The 17819-nt window shown below is 42.2% G+C and overlaps 1 protein-coding gene across 4 annotated transcripts in view; it reads left to right on the top strand.

Annotated features, from left to right (window-relative positions):
• The window catches only part of LOC110494674 (sodium-coupled neutral amino acid transporter 3), a 58572-nt gene that overhangs the window by 11455 nt on the left and 29298 nt on the right, over positions 1–17819 (top strand). Inside the window, exons 2-6 of one of the 4 annotated variants that reach the window (XM_036950745.2) lie at positions 8407–8542; positions 13837–14012; positions 15089–15109; positions 15327–15408; positions 15733–15848. In XM_036950745.2, the coding sequence (XP_036806640.1) occupies positions 13897–14012; positions 15089–15109; positions 15327–15408; positions 15733–15848 (335 nt within the window). In that variant the 5' untranslated portion in view covers positions 8407–8542; positions 13837–13896. The remainder of the gene's footprint in view (positions 1–8406; positions 8543–13836; positions 14013–15088; positions 15110–15326; positions 15409–15732; positions 15849–17819) is intronic. The other 3 variants (XM_021569950.3, XM_090206300.1, XM_021569954.3) reach the window with 3 other exon arrangements.

Here is a 17819-nt window from a genome sequence, read left to right as displayed (position 1 = left end):
TTGAATGTATGTAAACTTCTGATCCACTGGGAATGTGACGAAAGAAATAAAAGCTGAAATAAATCTCTCTACTATTATTTTGACATTTCACATTCTTAAATTAAAGTGGTGATCCTAACTGACCTAAGACAGGGACTTTTTACTAGGATTAAATGTCAGGAGTTTAAATGTATTTGGCTAAGGTGTATGTAAACTTCAGACTTCAACTGTATGTAATGGGGAGTTGATAAAAATAAACAATCCAAGGGCAAACAATGCACACAATGAAACAGTGAATGTGCAAGAATTGGCGGGAGACAGCCGAGTCATTCTGGAAAGCTGAGCGCATGCATTCTGGAGAGAGGCATGCCTATATCTTTGCCACACACCCCTCCCCTTCGTCTTGTCTCAACATTTGTATTTATTATACTCCAGACACATTATCTTAACACATTTTAGATGCTCTTCACTGACAGCCACAACTCAATAATCAGCTAGTCCTATTGCCACGTGTACTGCCCAAATTGTGGGCTTCCCAAAGAGTCATACTGTAGGCCTACAAGCTTGTGATTTGTAACAAAATAAGCTAATGATTCTCTTCACCTAAGTCATGCTTTCTGGTGAAGTATTTTGAATTACTTTATTTATTTCTGTATAGACAGGAGTAAATGTATAATTTTGGTAAAAGTATTTAAATGTACTTTAGGGGAAGCTTAGTTTATTAGCCCATTGGACGCACCACCTATTCAAAAGTAGGTTACATTCACTTGTTCGTCCAAAATAATTCCAGCTTTTCCAGCTTCCAGCCAACTTTAATTCAATTCACAAGTGGCTGAAACTATCTCACTGGAGAAAGCATCCGAGCGAGCAAAACAGCGCCCCTCTGTCTTACAATGTGTAGCCAATGTATTTGAGGGCGATAGTATTTTTGGCCAGACAGCATCAGATAAATGGGCTACACATACTGAGCTAGAGTGTTCAACAAATCAAAATATATTTTACATTTGAGATTCTTCAAAGTAGCCACCCTTTGCCTTGATGACAATTTTTCTCTTAGCATTCTCTCAACCAGCTTCATGAGGTAATCACCTGGAATGCATTTCAATTAACAGGTGAGCATTGTTAAAAGTTAATTTGTGGAATTTCTTTCCTTTTTAATGCGTTTTGAGCCAATTTGTTGTGTTGTGACAAGGCAGGGGTGGTATACAGAAGATATTTGGTAAATCCAAGACCGTAGACCATATTATGGCAAACAGCTCAAATAAGCAAAGATAAATGAGAGTCCATTATTACTTAAGACATTAATGATAGTCAATCCGGAAAATGTCCAGAACTTTGAACGTTTCTTCAAGTGCAGTCGCAAAAAACATCAAGCGCTATGGTGAAACTGGCTCTCATGAGGACCGCCACAGGAAAGTAAGACCCAGCATTACCTCTGCTGCAGAGGATAAGTTCATTAGAGTTACCAGCCTCAGAAATTGCAGCCCAAATAAATGCTTCACAGAGTTCAAGTAACAGACACATGTCAACATCAACTGTTCAGAAGAGACTGTGTGAATCAGGCCTTCATGGTCAAATTGATGCTAAAAAACACCAATACTAAAGGACACCAATAAGAAGAAGAGACTTGCTTGGGCCAAGAAACACGAGCAATGGACATTAGACCGGTGGAAATCTGTCCTTTGGTCTGTGAGATTTTTGGTTCCAACCGTTGTTTATTTGTGAGATGCAGATTAGGTGAACGGAGGATCTCTGCATGTGTGGTTCCCACCGTGAAGCATGGAGGTGGAGGTGTGATTGTGTGAGGGTGCTTTGCTGGTGACACTGTCAGTGATTTATTTAGAACTCGAGACACACTTTACCAGCTTGGCTGCCACAGCATTCTGCAGCGATACGGCATCCCATCTGGTTTGCACTTAGTCCCACTATCATTTGTTTTTCTACAGGACAATGACCCAACACACCTCAAGGCGGTGTAAGGGCTATTTGATCAAGAAGGAGAGTGATGGAGTGCTGCATCAGATGACCTGGTCTCCACAATCACCCGACCTCAACCCAATTGAGATGGTTTGGGATGAGTTGGACCGCAAAGTGAAGGAAAAGCAGTCAACAAGTGCTCAGCATATGTGGGAACTACGTGAAGACTGTTGGAAAAGTATTCCAGGTGAAGCTGGTTGAGAGAATGCCAAGAGTGTGCAATGCTGTCATCAGGGCAAAGGGTGGCTACTTTGAAGAATCTAAAATCTAAAATATATTTTGATTTGTTTAACATTTTTTTGGTTGCTACATGATTCCATATGTGTATTAGTTTTGCTGTCTTCACTATTATTCTACAATGTAGAAAATTGTAAAAATAAAGAAAAACTCTTGAATGAGTAGGTGTGTCCAAACTTTTGACTGGTACTGTATATTTTATTTGGAAGGGCAAGGAGGTGTGGTAATGTATACAAACTCCTCCGGGATCGGATGTGGTACATAGTGTGGTACTGTATGCACATCCATGCCTCTGTTCCTCTCCCAGGGGCAGCATCACCTGCAAGACAGCCAGGCAGGGGGCTGGTGCTGATTAAATGTTTGTTAACCTCCCATGTGGCTCTGTGTGGCACCAGAGCAGGTCAATACTGGCTGATTAACTATGTTGACTCTGGTGTAAAAATGGAAAGACACCTACGATTACTAATGGTGCCCACTCACCTTAACTTCCCCCCTGATTCACAGGACGAAACTCAGGGATGCCTGGGGTGTATTTATTAGTGGACACTAGCAAATATTTTGCAATGAAAACAAGCTAGTTCCGTTTCAGTCGTTTTGCTTCCTTTTGGATCCTAGTGAATAGACTCCTGGTTTGTGTGTTTGGTTGGGTTGGGTGGGGCTACGGATGCCAGCTGTAGGTCAGTTGCCATGCTCTCAGGAGCATCTGGCATCTGGATTGGCACTGAGTAAGGAAACAAATAGCACAGGGCCACATGGTACAGTGTAAATACAGCATCCTAACAACCTACGATAAATATACCAATATGGAAAGAAGTGTGCGTGTAAAGATGGAAGACGTCTTACCTGTGGACCCATCTCTGTAACAAGAGTACATTTACATTTGTGTTATTTAGCAGACACTCTTATCCAGAGCGACTTATGTGAGAAATTAGCATTAAGTGCCTTGCTCAAGGGCACATCGACACATTTTTCACCACATTTTTTTCCTGGAACCAAAATGGTTTGAATCTATGTAGAACCATTTTGGGTTCCATGTAGAACCCTCTGTGGAAAGGGTTCTACGTGGAACCCAAAATTGTTCTACTTGGAACCAAAAGGGTTCTACCTGGAACCAACACAGGTTCTTCAAAGGGTTCTCCTATGTGGACAGCCGAAAAACCCTTTTAGGTACACTGTACCCTTTTGGTTCCAAGTAGAACCGTTTTGGGTTCCACGTAGAACCCTTTCCACAGAAGATTCTACATGGAACCCCAAAATGGTTCTACCTGGAACCAAAATGGTTCTACCTGGAACCAAAAAGTGTTCTCCTAAGGGGACAGCTGAAGAACCCTTTTGGAACCCTTTTCTCTAACTCTCTAAATGCGACTGAGTGTCCCTCCTTTTATCTGATCCCGAACTGACCATCTCATATTTTCCAAAAAGTGTGGCCTGCCAGTGACCTATATCACCATTTCTGTTTCCTGAAGTCCACGATCATCTCCTTTGTTTTGTTAACGTTGAGTGTGAGGTTATTTTCCTGACACCACACTCCGAGGGCCCTCACCTCCTCCCTGTAGGCCATCTCGTCGTTGTTGGTAATCAAGCCTAACACTGTAGTGTCGTCATCCAGAAGGCGAGGTCAATACAGGTGCATCAAAGCAGGAACCAAGAGACTGAAAAACAGCTTCTATCTCAAAGCCATCAGACTGTTAAACAGCCACCACTAACATTGAGTGGCTGCTGCCAACATACTGACTCAACTCCAGCCACTTTAATATTGGAAAAAATGATGGAAAAAATGTATCACTAGCCACTTTAAACAATGCCACTTAATATAATGTTTACATACCCTACATTACTCATCTCATATGTATATACTGTACATTTTCTTCATCCCTTTACACTTGTGTGTATAAGGTAGTTGTTGTGAAATTGTTAGGTTAGATTACTCGTTGGTTATTACTGCATTGTCAGAACTAGAAGCACAAGCATTTCGCTACACTCTCATTAACATCAGCTAACCATGTGTATGTGACAAATAAAATTTGATTTGATTTGAACTTGGGTCAAACGTTTCAGGTAGCCTTCCACAAGCTTCTCACAATAAGTTGGGTGAATTTTGGCCCATTCCTCCTGACAGAGCTGGTGTAACTGAGTCAGGTTTCTAGGCCTCTTTGCTCGCACACGCTTTTTTAGTTTTGCCCACACGTTTTCAATAGGATTGAGGTCATTTTGCCACAACTTTGGAAGTATGCTTGCGGTCATTGTCCATTTGGAAGACTCATTTGCGACCAAGCTTTAACTTCCTGACTGATGTCTTGAGATGTTGCTTCACTATATCCACATCATTTTCCTCCCTCGTGATGCCATCTATTTTGTGAAGTGCACCAGTCCCTCCTGCAGCAAAGCACCCCCACAACATGATGCTGCCACCCCCATGCTTCACAGTTGGGTTGGTGTTCTTTGGCTTGCAAGCCTCCCCCTTTTCCTCCAAACATAACGATGGACATTATGCCCAAACAGTTCTATTTTTGTTTCATCAGACCAGAGGACATTTCTCCAAAAAGTACGATCTTTGTCCCCATGTGCATTTGAAGATCGTAGTCTGGCTTTTTTATGGCGGTTTTGGAGCATTGGCTTCTTCCATGCTGAGCGACCTTTCAGGTTATGTCGATATAGGACTCGTTTTACTGTGGATATAGATACTTTTGTACCTGTTTCCTCCAGCATCTTCACAGGGTCCTTTGCTATGTTGTTCTGGGATTGATTTGCACTTTTCGCACCAAGGTGCGTTCATCTCTGAGACAGAACTCATCTCCTTCCTGAGCGGTATGACGCCTGCGTGGACCCATGGTGTTTATACTTGCATACTATTGTTTGTACAGATGAACGTGGTACTTTCAGGCGTTTGGAAATTGCTTCCAAGGATGAACCAGACTTGTGGAACCAGACTTTGGTCCGATCTTGACTACTCTTCATCAGACAAAGAGGATCGTTACACAATTAGCCTATCAGAAGCTTCTAAATCCATAACATCCTTTTCTGGAATTTTCCAAGATGTTTAAAGGCACAGTCAACTTTATATGTAAACCTCTGACCCACTGGAATTGTGATACAGTGAAATAATCTGTCTTTAAATCATTTTTTGAAAAATGACTTGTGTCTTGCACAAAGTAGATGTCCTAACCGACTTGCCAAAACTATAGTTTGTTAAAACCTCTTGATGCATCCAGCGGGATCATTTTCGTCAACATCCGCTGATTTGTAGAGCTCCAAATTCAAATTAAATTACTAATTTTTTTAATGAAATCACAAGTGCAATATAGCAAAACACAGCTTAGCTTGTTGTTAATCCACCTGGCATGTCAGATTTCAGTAAAGCTTTTTGGCGAAAGCATACCAAGCGTTTATGTAAGGACATATCTCTCAGTAGACAAAATATTACAAACAGCTAGCAGCCAAGTAGATTGGTCACAAACGTCAGAAAAGCAATAAAATGAATCACTTACCTTTGATCTTCAGATGTTTGCACTCACGAGACTCCCAGTTCCACAATAAATGTTCCTTTTGTTCCATAAAGATTATTTTTATATCCAAAATACCTCCATTTGGTTGGCGCGTTATGTTCAGAAATCCACAGGCTCGAGCGGTCACGACATCGCCGACAAAAATTCCAAATAGTGTCCGTAATGTTCGTAGAAACATGTCAAACGTTTTTTATAACCAATCCTCAGGTTGTTTTTACAATATATAATCGATAATATTTCAACCGGGACTGTAGCTTCTTCAATAGGAGAGAGAGAGAGAAATGTCTGCTCCAAGCTGTTGCGCATGCAAAACGCTGCTGGCACCCAGCTATGCAATGTGATGTGATCTTTCTCGCTCATTTTTCAAAATTTGACGTACTGCCAAATTCTTTAATATGATGTTGAATGCGTATTATGGTTGTGAAATTAAAAATTAATTCTCTGGCAACAACTCTGGTGGACATTCCTGCAGTCAGCATGCCAATTGCATGTTCTCTCAACTTGAGACATCTGTAGTATTGTGTTGTTTGACTAAACTGCACATTTTAGAGTGGCCTTTTATTGTCCCCAGCACAAGGTACACCTGTATAATGATCCTGCTGTTTAATCAGCTTCTTGATATGCCACACCTGTCCGGTGGATGTATTATCTTGGCAAAGAAAAAATGCTCACTAACAGGGATGTAAAGAAATGTGTGCACAACATTTTTAAGAAATAAGCGTATGGAACATTTCTGGGATCTTTTGTTTCAGCTCATGGAACAAGAACAACACTTTACATGTCGCGTTTCTATTTTTATTCAGTATATATTAGCTAACCTAATGGGCATCCATGGCGGGTGTCTTTAAGAACCCTTTGACATCTTTCAGTGGGGACATACATTGGCGCCTTTCAGAACCCCTTTTGAACCCCTTTTTGTTTTGGTTGTTAAAGTGATTATCTTTGTTAGTTCCCTTTGTTGTGATCAACATTTTATTTTTGTCTTGTGGGAATGTAACACAAGTGAACAGCAAACCTGGTTTAAAAAAACAAGTTTAAACGCCTCACGGTGTTGTACAATGTACACGGTGTCACTTTTCCCCATCCCTGGCAAACACAGCTGATTTAAACTAATTGCTATCTAAATTGAAGATCATGATTACTTGATTATTGTTGTCAGGTGGGTTAGCCGGGGCAAAAGTGTGACACCAATCAGGCCCCTTGAGGACTGGAGTTGCCCAGGCCTGTGATAGATGCACATACACACACACACACACACACACACTACATGTTCATGTTTTTAAATGTATGTAAATTGTTATTCGTTATGTGTAAAACTAGCATTGGCTAATGGGGATCCTAATAAATCAAATCAAGTTAGAGTAGCTAGCTTGTCTAACTATCTTAGCTGGTATGCCTGTTGACAAGGTTGATAGACTTTAAAAAAGCAAGTAATAAATAAACGTACTGAACAAGATTCACATTCCTTTCAATCTTTCACCCAGATTTTAGAAGAGATGCAGAAAAGTTTTTTTTTCTTTAAAAAAATGACCACCAGTCAGGGGTATACAGACAGCTCAAGAAGTATGCTTAGATGTGCAGAAGAATATACACATTTTACATAGAATTACACGTAATGATTATGGCTCTAGATTGCAGGAAAAAGCTGTTTGAGATGTTCGAAAAATGCTAATTGCTCCAACTTCCGGACAGAGGGCCCAGCCCCTCCTCTGGACCACCCCCCAGACATCCTCACATCCCCTGAGATTTTTGGGGTGCATGACTTCCCTGATCACAGATTGTAATTTTACTGTTGAAACTGGAGTGGTGGTTGATTGATTAACAGCTGTGTGGCGAGCTGCAACTAAAGATACTCTGGCAGGCAGGGGGACACTTGTTGTGGTGACACAATGGGGCTGCTGTCTGCTGTCTTCACCCAGGAAGCTGCTCCCATCACAACAACACTGCCCATTGTCTGTCTGTGGAACTGACCCCTTGTGAGCCTCTGAGATCACAGAGGAAATTGGAAATGAGGTGAATCATTGTCACTGAGGGCATGCAACCTGGTGGGGAGTAACTATACCATCACTGCAGAAAGGTTAACACCCGCACATACATTATTAATCTGCAGGTTTAGTGTGTTGTTGACCTTTCAGATAGAGATCGTATATCATAGTCGTCGCCATCTCCTTACCCTCCAACTCAACCTCTCATCTTTACCTCCATACCTTCAGACCATGGTTAAAACCCGAAACATTTACAGTTACATGACCAGCTATGTTAGCTTAAGGATGTATCTATACTGAACAAAAATATAAACGCAACATGTAAAGTCTTGGTCCCATGTTTCAAGAGCTGAAATAAAAGATCCCAGAAATATTCCATATGCACAAAAAGCTTATTTCTCTCAAATTTGGTGCACAAATTTGTTTACATCCCTGTTAGTGAGCATTTCTCCTTTGCCAATATAATCCATCCACTGAACAGGTGTGGCATATCAAGAAGCTGAATATACAGCATGATCATTACACAGGTGCACCTTGTGCTGGGGACAATAAAAGGCCATTCTAAAATGTGCCGTTTTGCCACACAACACAATGCCACAGATGTCTCAAGTTTTAAGGGGGCGTGTAATTTGTATGCTGACTGCAGGAATGTGCACCAGAGCTTTTGCCAAAGAATTTAATGTTCATTTCTCTACCATAAGCTGCCTTCAATGTCGTTTTAGAGAATTTGGCAGTACGCCCAACCGGGCTCACAATCACAGACCACGTGTGACCACGCCAGCCCAGGACCTCCACATCCGGCTTCTTCACCAGCGGGATCATCTGAGACCAGCCACCTGGACAGCTGATGAAACTGAAGTGTATTTCTGTCTGTAATAAAGCCCTTTTGTGGAGAAAAACTCATTCTGATTGTCTGTGCCTGGCTCTCCAGTGTGTTGGCCTGGCTCCCAAGTGGGTGGGCCTATGCCCTCCCAGGCCCACCCATGGCTGCACCCCCACTCAGTCGTGTGAAATCCATAGATTAGGGCCTAATAAATGTATTTAAATTGACTGATTTCCTTATGACTCAGTAAAATTGTTGACATTTTTGCAAGTTGCGTTTATATTTTTGTTCTGTATAGTTCCATTCACGTTACTATCCAGCTAGCACATTTGGTTCCTTGGAAGTTGTGCAAACGTATATTTTTGGTTTCACATTGGTTGTGGGAATGAAGCCATATGTTTCCTGACCAGAAAACGGAGCGTTTTTTAAACATTCTGAGAACGGTAGGGAACATTTTGCCTGTTCTTGGAACATTTATATTTAGGTTGCAGGGAGCTTCTGATAATGCTTTAATCTGTTTCCTGGAAGATTTTCCTGGAAGGTTTTATTAAGGCTCTGAGAATGGAAATTATAGGTTATTTGGAGTGTTTTAATAACTTCCTTAAAACTTTCACTGAATGTTTCAATAATAATTTTAATTACACCGTTAGCTTATTTTGGGTAAAATGTTTAAAGCACAGATGGAAATGTTTTCATTAAGCATGCCAACACAATTTTTTTTGTGAGATTTGAACTATTGAAACTGGTTTCCTTGTCCTCATCCATTGAATTAGTCCACTGCGCCACAAGGCTGGAGCTAGCATGCCATGTTTTTTTACACATACAAAGCTGTTTATTTTAGCCTATTCAGACAGACCCCATTTTAAAGGAAACAAGCACTCATTGAGATCAGGTGTGGCCAACACACCTACACACACTTAACAAGATGTAGTGTAGAGAGAGTTTTGTTGATGCTGAGTGTCACACCCTGATTTGTTTCACCTGTCTTTGTGCTTGTCTCCACCCCCCTCCAGGTGTCGCCCATCTTCCTCTTTATCCCCATTGTATTTATACCTGTGTTCTCTGCTTGTCTGTTGCCAGTTTGTCTTGTCTGGTCTGAGCAGTCTGGTCTGAGCAGTCTGGTCTGAGCAGTCTGGTCTGAGCAGTCTGGTCTGAGCAGTCTGGTCTGAGCAGTCTGTCCGAGTCCTGCGCCTGCCTGACTGACTCTGACCTGTTTACGAACCTCTGCCGGTCCTGAGCCTGCCTGCTGTTCTGTACCTTATTGACTCTGCCCTGGATTATGGACCTTTGACCAGACTTTTGCCTGCCCCGTTTGGGTCAATACACATCTGTGACTCTAGCTGTCTGCACCTGTCTTATCCTGAGTTCTGATACTGAAAACAGAATGTATGTTTTTAAATAACATTCTTAGACGTTACAAAAGTTTTCTTGTGGTTTTTATGGAAAGTTTAATGTTCTTGTAACAATTTGAGAACATGACTAAATAGAACCACGAGGAAACATGTAGGAAATGTTATGCTGAAGTAATGAAATTCCAACATGGTATGTGCTACTTGGGTAGGGTATGTGTGGCTGGTGTAGTTTGTGTACAGTGCCTTGCGAAAGTATTCGGCCCCCTTAAACTTTGCGACCTTTTGCCACATTTCAGGCTTCAAACATAAAGATATAAAACTGTATTTTTTTGTGAAGAATCAACAACTAGTGGGACACAATCATGAAATGGAACGACATTTATTGGATATTTCAAACTTTTTTAACAAATCAAAAACTGAAAAATTTGGCGTGCAAAATTATTCAGCCCCTTTACTTTCAGTGCAGCAAACTCTCTCCAGAAGTTCAGTGAGGATCTCTGAATGATCCAATGTTGACCTAAATGACTAATGATGATAAATACAATCCACCTGTGTGTAATCAAGTCTCCGTATAAATGCACCTGCACTGTGATAGTCTCAGAGGTCCGTTAAAAGCGCAGAGAGCATCATGAAGAACAAGGAACACACCAGGCAGGTCCGAGATACTGTTGTGAAGAAGTTTAAAGCCGGATTTGGATACAAAAAGATTTCCCAAGCTTGAAACATCCGAAGGAGCACTGTGCAAGCGATAATATTGAAATGAAAGGAGTATCAGACCACTGCAAATCTACCAAGACCTGGCCGTCCCTCTAAACTTTCAGCTCATACAAGGACAAGACTGATCAGAGATGCAGCCAAGAGGCCCATGATCACTCTGGATGAACTGCAGAGATCTACAGCTGAGGTGGGAGACTCTGTCCATAGGACAACAATCAGTCGTATATTGCACAAATCTGGCCTTTATGGAAGAGTGGCAAGAAAGCCATTTCTTAAAGATATCCATAAAAAGTGTTGTTTAAAGTTTGCCACAAGCCACCTGGGAGACACACCAAACATGTGGAAGAAGGTGCTCTGGTCAGATGAAACTAAAATTGAACTTGTTGGCAACAATGCAAAACGTTATGTTTGGCGTAAAAGCAACACAGCTGAACACACCATCCCCACTGTCAAACATGGTGGTGGCAGCATCATGGTTTGGGCCTGCTTTTCTTCAGCAGGGACAGGGAAGATGGTTAAAATTGATGGGAAGATGGATGGAGCCAAATACCGGACCATTCTGGAAGAAAACCTGATGGAGTCTGCAAAAGACCTGAGACTGGGACGGAGATTTGTCTTCCAACAAGACAATGATCCAAAACATAAAGCAAAATCTACAATGGAATGGTTCAAAAATAAACATATCCAGGTGTTAGAATGGCCAAGTCAAAGTCCAGACCTGAATCCAATCGAGAATCTGTGGAAAGAACTGAAAACTGCTGTTCACAAATGCTCTCCATCCAACCTCAAGGTCCTAAACGATATCTTAACCGCCATCGATAAGAAACATTACTGTGCAGCCGTATTCATTGATCTGGCCAAGGCTTTCGACTCTGTCAATCACCACATCCTCATCGGCAGACTCAACAGCCTTGGTTTCTCAAATGATTGCCTCGCCTGGTTCACCAACTACTTCTCTGATAGAGTTCAGTGTGTCAAATCTGAGGGTCTGTTGTCCGGACCTCTGGCAGTCTCTATGGGGGTGCCACAGGGTTCAATTCTTGGACCGACTCTCTTCTCTGTATACATCAATGAGGTCGCTCTTGCTGCTGGTGAGTCTCTGATCCACCTCTACGCAGACGACACCATTCTGTATACTTCCGGCCCTTCTTTGGACACTGTGTTAACAACCCTCCAGGCAAGCTTCAATGCCATACAACTCTCCTTCCGTGGCCTCCAATTGCTCTTAAATACAAGTAAAACTAAATGCATGCTCTTCAACCGATCACTACCTGCACCTACCCGCCTGTCCAACATCACTACTCTGGACGGCTCTGACTTAGAATACGTGGACAACTACAAATACTTAGGTGTCTGGTTAGACTGTAAACTCTCCTTCCAGACCCATATCAAACATCTCCAATCCAAAGTTAAATCTAGAATTGGCTTCCTATTTCGCAACAAAGCATCCTTCACTCATGCTGCCAAACATACCCTTGTAAAACTGACCATCCTACCAATCCTCGACTTTGGTGATGTAATTTACAAAATAGCCTCCAATACCCTACTCAACAAATTGGATGCAGTCTATCACAGTGCAATCCGTTTTGTCACCAAAGCCCCATATACTACCCACCATTGCGACCTGTACGCTCTCGTTGGCTGGCCCTCGCTTCATACTCGTCGCCAAACCCACTGGCTCCATGTCATCTACAAGACCCTGCTAGGTAAAGTCCCCCCTTATCTCAGCTCGCTGGTCACCATAGCATCTCCCACCTGTAGCACACGCTCCAGCAGGTATATCTCTCTGGTCACCCCCAAAACCAATTCTTTCTTTGGCCGTCTCTCTTTCCAGTTCTCTGCTGCCAATGACTGGAACGAACTACAAAAATCTCTGAAACTGGAAACACTTATCTCCCTCACTAGCTTTAAGCACCAACTGTCAGAGCAGCTCACAGATTACTGCACCTGTACATAGCCCACCTATAATTTAGCCCTATCAACTACCTCTTTCCCAACTGTATTTAATTTATTTATTTATTTTGCTCCTTTGCACCCCATTATTTTTATTTCTACTTTGCACATTCTTCCATTGCAAAACTACCATTCCAGTGTTTTACTTGCTATATTGTATTTACCTTGCCACCAAGGCCTTTTTTTGCCTTTACCTCCCTTCTCACCTCATTTGCTCACATTGTATATAGACTTGTTTATACTTTATTATTGACTGCATGTTTGTTTTACTCCATGTGTAACTCTGTGTTGTTGTATCTGTCGAACTGCTTTGCTTTATCTTGGCCAGGTCGCAATTGTAAATGAGAACTTGTTCTCAACTTGCCTACCTGGTTAAATAAAGGTAAATAATAATAACCTCACTGAGCTCGAGCTGTTTTGCAAGGAGGAATGGGAAAAATGTTCAGTCTCTCGATGTGCAAAACTGATAGAGACATACCCCAAGCGACTTACAGCTGTAATCGCAGCAAAAGGTGGCGCTACAAAGTATTAACTTAAGGGGGCTGTACATAGGCTAGGCGTGGGACTGTACATAGGCTAGGCGTGGGAGGAAAGTGTCTGTGTGACAACATTATGTGGGACCTGAACTGAGGGTTAAGTTGAACCACCTCCGTTCTCAGCTCTGAAAAGCTGGCAGGCCTTGTGACATCACTGAGTGGAACACCATGAGCAAACAGTGTAATGATGATGTGACGTTGGCTCAAACACACAAACTTTGACCCCATGCTTTGGACCTATTTGCATTACTTGGTATTGTAGTTGCCCAAAAAGCATAGTTTCGTGGATTGAGTTGATTTAGAATAATTTATACCATAAACAAGTGTGTGAAACAGGTCAGATCTTGGATGTTGAAGTGACAGTTTTACTGTGTAAATAAATGAGTCACCACAAATCAAATTCAAATTTTATTGGTCACATACATATGGTTAGCAGATGTTATTGGTCACATACATATGGTTAGCAGATGTTATTGGTCACATACATATGGTTAGCAGATGTTATTGGACACATACATATGGTTAGCAGATGTTATTGGTCACATACATATGGTTAGCAGATGTTATTGCGAGTGTAGCGAAATGCACACAGTCATTAGCAGAGAGAGACTAGCCGTTGAAGTTTATTGTTGGATGTTTTTTTAACTGAATGCCTATTTATACATATACAAGTGTCACCACGTGCACTGTATCCTGTAGATACACAACAAGACAGATAGGGGAGTAATTGTGGGATCTGTGTCAATGAAATGCTTTCTCTCTCTGCTCTAGACACCTGAGGGAGCAGACTGAGAGGACCACACACAGTGTATCATAACTGCTGCTTAAAGCATGGAGCCAGACCAATCAGAGATGAGCATCTTGGGACAATCGCCCAATGGGAAAGGTCACGACCTAGAAGATGACGCGTATGTGTCCATGAAGACCATGGCAGAGGAATTAGACACGTGAGTTTACTTCTCCTGTCCCCCCCCCCGCTCGAACACCTACCTCAATTATTGTTGTTAAACTATTGATATGTTCAACAACTACCACAACTATAAAAAATCTCTGTCCGATGAGCAGCTGAGAAGGGCCAAAGACTAGGCTCAAAACAATGACTTTAGTCACAGATTACACCTGATTGGTGCGGCAGGTTATAGCGGTTAGAGCATTGGGCCAGTTTTACAAAGTTTGCTGGTTTGAATACCTGAGCCGAAAAGATGAAAACCTCTCAATGTGTGCTTGAGCAAGCCACTTAACCCTAACTTGCTCCAGTGGCGCCAACCTACTTTGGGTTGTCCCTGTAAAACAACACATTTCACTGCACCTATCTGGTGTTTATATTTTTTTTATGTTGTTGCCTCTACTGCATACCACAGAAACATTACATTGTATATTCCATTCCAATTGTTTTTGAAGGGATGCTTTGATCTTACTGTCATATAAGGGTGGTGACATTTCTTTTGCCCACTGCATGCAGTGTTATGCCCAGCCCTCGTTATTCCAGTACCTTACACTGGAGAGAGTAATGGCTTTGTCCTGTGTTGTTACAGTTTGTGAATGTACCATGTGTTGCTGTCATCTATCTACCTGTGTGGAAACCAAAAGCCATTAAACAGCCTGTAAATGTCACCGGTCAATACAATATATTCATCCACATTATTCCAAACACTGGTAATTAACCATCAAATACAGAGACACTGTTTGTATCACAAATGGCACCCTGTTCTCTACATAGTGTGGTACTTTCCCTATAGTCCCTGGTCAAAAGCAGTGCACTATAAAGGGAATATGGTGCCATTTGGGAAGTAGAGGTCTTATACAAGGACCTCATAAAACTCTGTTTCAATTTCCGCCATTGCACATTGTGTTTGCTTGTCCTGTCCTCCTTGTGCTAAGTGTATGACAACAGTAATGAGTATTAAGTGTTTATAGAGCGGGAATGACGTCTGATTTCCTGAGTGGTGTTTGTGTTTCTAAGTGCATGTTTGCCTTGTTTCTGTCCTTCCTACGCCCCGTGGACGCTCTGTTTCCAACACAGAAATGGTACTCAAAACGTCAGGTAGGTTTCTACTTTCTACACACCGTCACACCGACAATCTCTACCTAGTAGGCCTACTGACGATGTTAAATCATTACTCACAAACAATCCTTTAAGTGAAGCATTTTTAACACTGTTTTAACAATTAACTCCCTCCTGTCTGTGTAGCTTGTGTCCCCATTTTAAGCTGCAGGTTTTGGAGACTTTCGATTGTAACGAGGTTTTTTGTTTCATCCAGGTTTGATGATCCTGATGCCATCCTGGAGAATGAGGAGTTTCTGCCCAACGGAGATGGGAGGAAGCCCATGCGCTTCACAGATGTGAGTGTAGCTGACTTCATTACCTCCACATGTACCTCAACTCAAACATCACTCCCTGGCTTTGTTCCAAGTGGGTACCCTATTCCCTATGCAGTGCACTACTTTTGACCATAGGGGTTTGTTCAAAAGAAGTGTACTATATAGGGAATAGGGTGCCACTTGGGATGCACACACTATGTGATTGGAATCTGATAAAACATCCTGCCTGTCACATTGCACTTGACAAAAAGCACGAGTTTCTAAATGTAAGAACAGCAGCCATTTTCTGCTTTACCTCAGTATTGAATGAACTGAATCTGAGATTGTTATATTTGTTTTGATCAGTTTGAGGGAAAGACGTCTTTCGGCATGTCTGTGTTCAACCTGGGGAATGCTATCATGGGCAGTGGAATTCTGGGACTGGCTTATGCCATGGCCAACACTGGCATCCTGCTCTTCCTGTAAGTCAAACCATCAGCGATACTGTACTGTGAGTCGCTCTGAATAAGAGTGTCTGTTAAACAGTGGAGGCTGTTAGTAGGAGCTAAAGGATGAACAGCTCATTGTAATGGCTGGAATGGAAGAAATGGAACAATATTAAACACATCAAACATATATAAACCACATGTTTGGCTCTGTTCCATTAATTTCATTCCATCCATTATAATGAGCCCGTCCTCCTATTGCTCCTCCCACCAGCCTCCACTGCTGTTAAATGAGCCAAAATATAATGTAAATGTAATGTAAATGTAATGTCTAGTCCTGCCCCTTGCTTCTTAACTGTCTCCTAGTCTCTCCTTTCCCCAGGTGGCTTAGTGTTTCTTCATTCATCACCTCATAAAACCCTGAAACCGCAAGTGACACACTGAGCACCGACACAGTAGGAGTCACACATTAGCCATTGGTCTGTTGCTAGTCGCACTGCCTCTGCCAGCTTGTTGTGGTGTGATCTCCCTTTGCCTAAGCAGTGAGCCTGTGGAGAACGTACTCCCCAGTCCCAGTGATAGCCTTTAGGCTGCACATAGATACCACACAGTGGAAAGGGCTGGAGTGGGAGTTGAAAATAGCCACAACCTTCGCTTGCAGGAGGGAGCTGAGACGAGCAGAAATGCTCTCTGCCCAGAGGCCTAGCCTGCCTGCTTCAAGAGGGATGCTGGGCCAGGATGGGGTGAGAAGGGGCCAGGGTGGAGCTGGGGGGTCTGTGGTGAGGTGGTCCACACTATCCTCTCCCTCCCATCCTCCCCCATTGCTCCAACTCTTGTTCCTGCTCCTGTGAACACAAGCAGACCCTAGAAAGGCTACAGCCTAGAATAGCCCCGCCTTCCAGTCCCCACTCCCCCCCTCCATTCATGTGACGCTGTGTTGGGTTGTTTAGCTGCAGGGAGCAGGACTTCAGTCACAACTCTGCATGGGAACACAACCTATTCTATAGATTCTAAAGAGTTTCTCCTCTAAAGATGGATCAACAGCAGAACCCTTCCTTAGAGCTCACGGTCACCTGACGCATCATCACCATCGCCATGGTGATTGTTATCATCTTTGTTGCAAATTTTGTCCCAATGACATGGTGCTCATGCTGAACTTGTGCTTTTCCACAAAGACTAATGTCAATCAAGGTCACCTTTGAGAAGCTTTGGTGAATGAAGAAACCCTTCGACCTGAAAATAAATGTTACCAAGTAACTAAGCTGTCTTCATGAAGGCTTTCTTCTTTATGAACCTACTAGGAATTGTTGTAGTGAGATTGCGGCAAAGAAAACCTATTGTTTAAGTCTCTAATGCAGCTTTTATGAAAGAAATCCCATTAACAGAGGCATTTCTCTGGCTTTGTGACTTCAGGTTATTGTTCAACAGCTTCAGATGTATTTGTTAGAAGCAGGAATCAATTCACATGGATTTGTTTGTCTGTATTCTGACCCAAGGATGTTTCTTCCCATCTAAGTATAGTATTACCGACTTTGGACTCTTAGGCATGTCTTCTGGTAAAAGTAAGTCTCGATTCCTGTAGCAAACAAAATGTGATTACATTTCAAGTCATTGGTCCAAGTCCTTTCTTTTCCCATGGAAAAACCGACTATTTTATATTGAACAACTATATTGTAGATTTGTGGCATTGTTGGTGTGACCGACGCAGAACCTTCTTTGTGTCCAGCATCACTCAGCGTTTCCAGGATTTCTTACTCAGCATCACTCAGTGTTTCCATGATTTCTTACTCAGCATCACTCAGCATTTCCAGGATTTCTTACTCCGCATCACTCAGCATTTCCATGATTTCTTAGTGTTACTCAGCGTTTCCAGGGTTTCTTACTCAGCATCACTCAGCATTTACATAATCTCTTAATCAGCATCACTCAGCATTTACATAATCTCTTACTCAGCATCACTCAGCATTTACATAATCTCCTAATCAGCATCACTCAGCATTTACATAA

The sequence above is a fragment of the Oncorhynchus mykiss genome, chromosome 17, assembly GCF_057628025.1.
Source record: "Oncorhynchus mykiss isolate SJ-2025 chromosome 17, ASM5762802v1, whole genome shotgun sequence".
In the NCBI taxonomy this organism is placed as follows: domain Eukaryota; kingdom Metazoa; phylum Chordata; class Actinopteri; order Salmoniformes; family Salmonidae; genus Oncorhynchus; species Oncorhynchus mykiss.
This window is presented reverse-complemented; position numbering and strand designations above follow the sequence as displayed.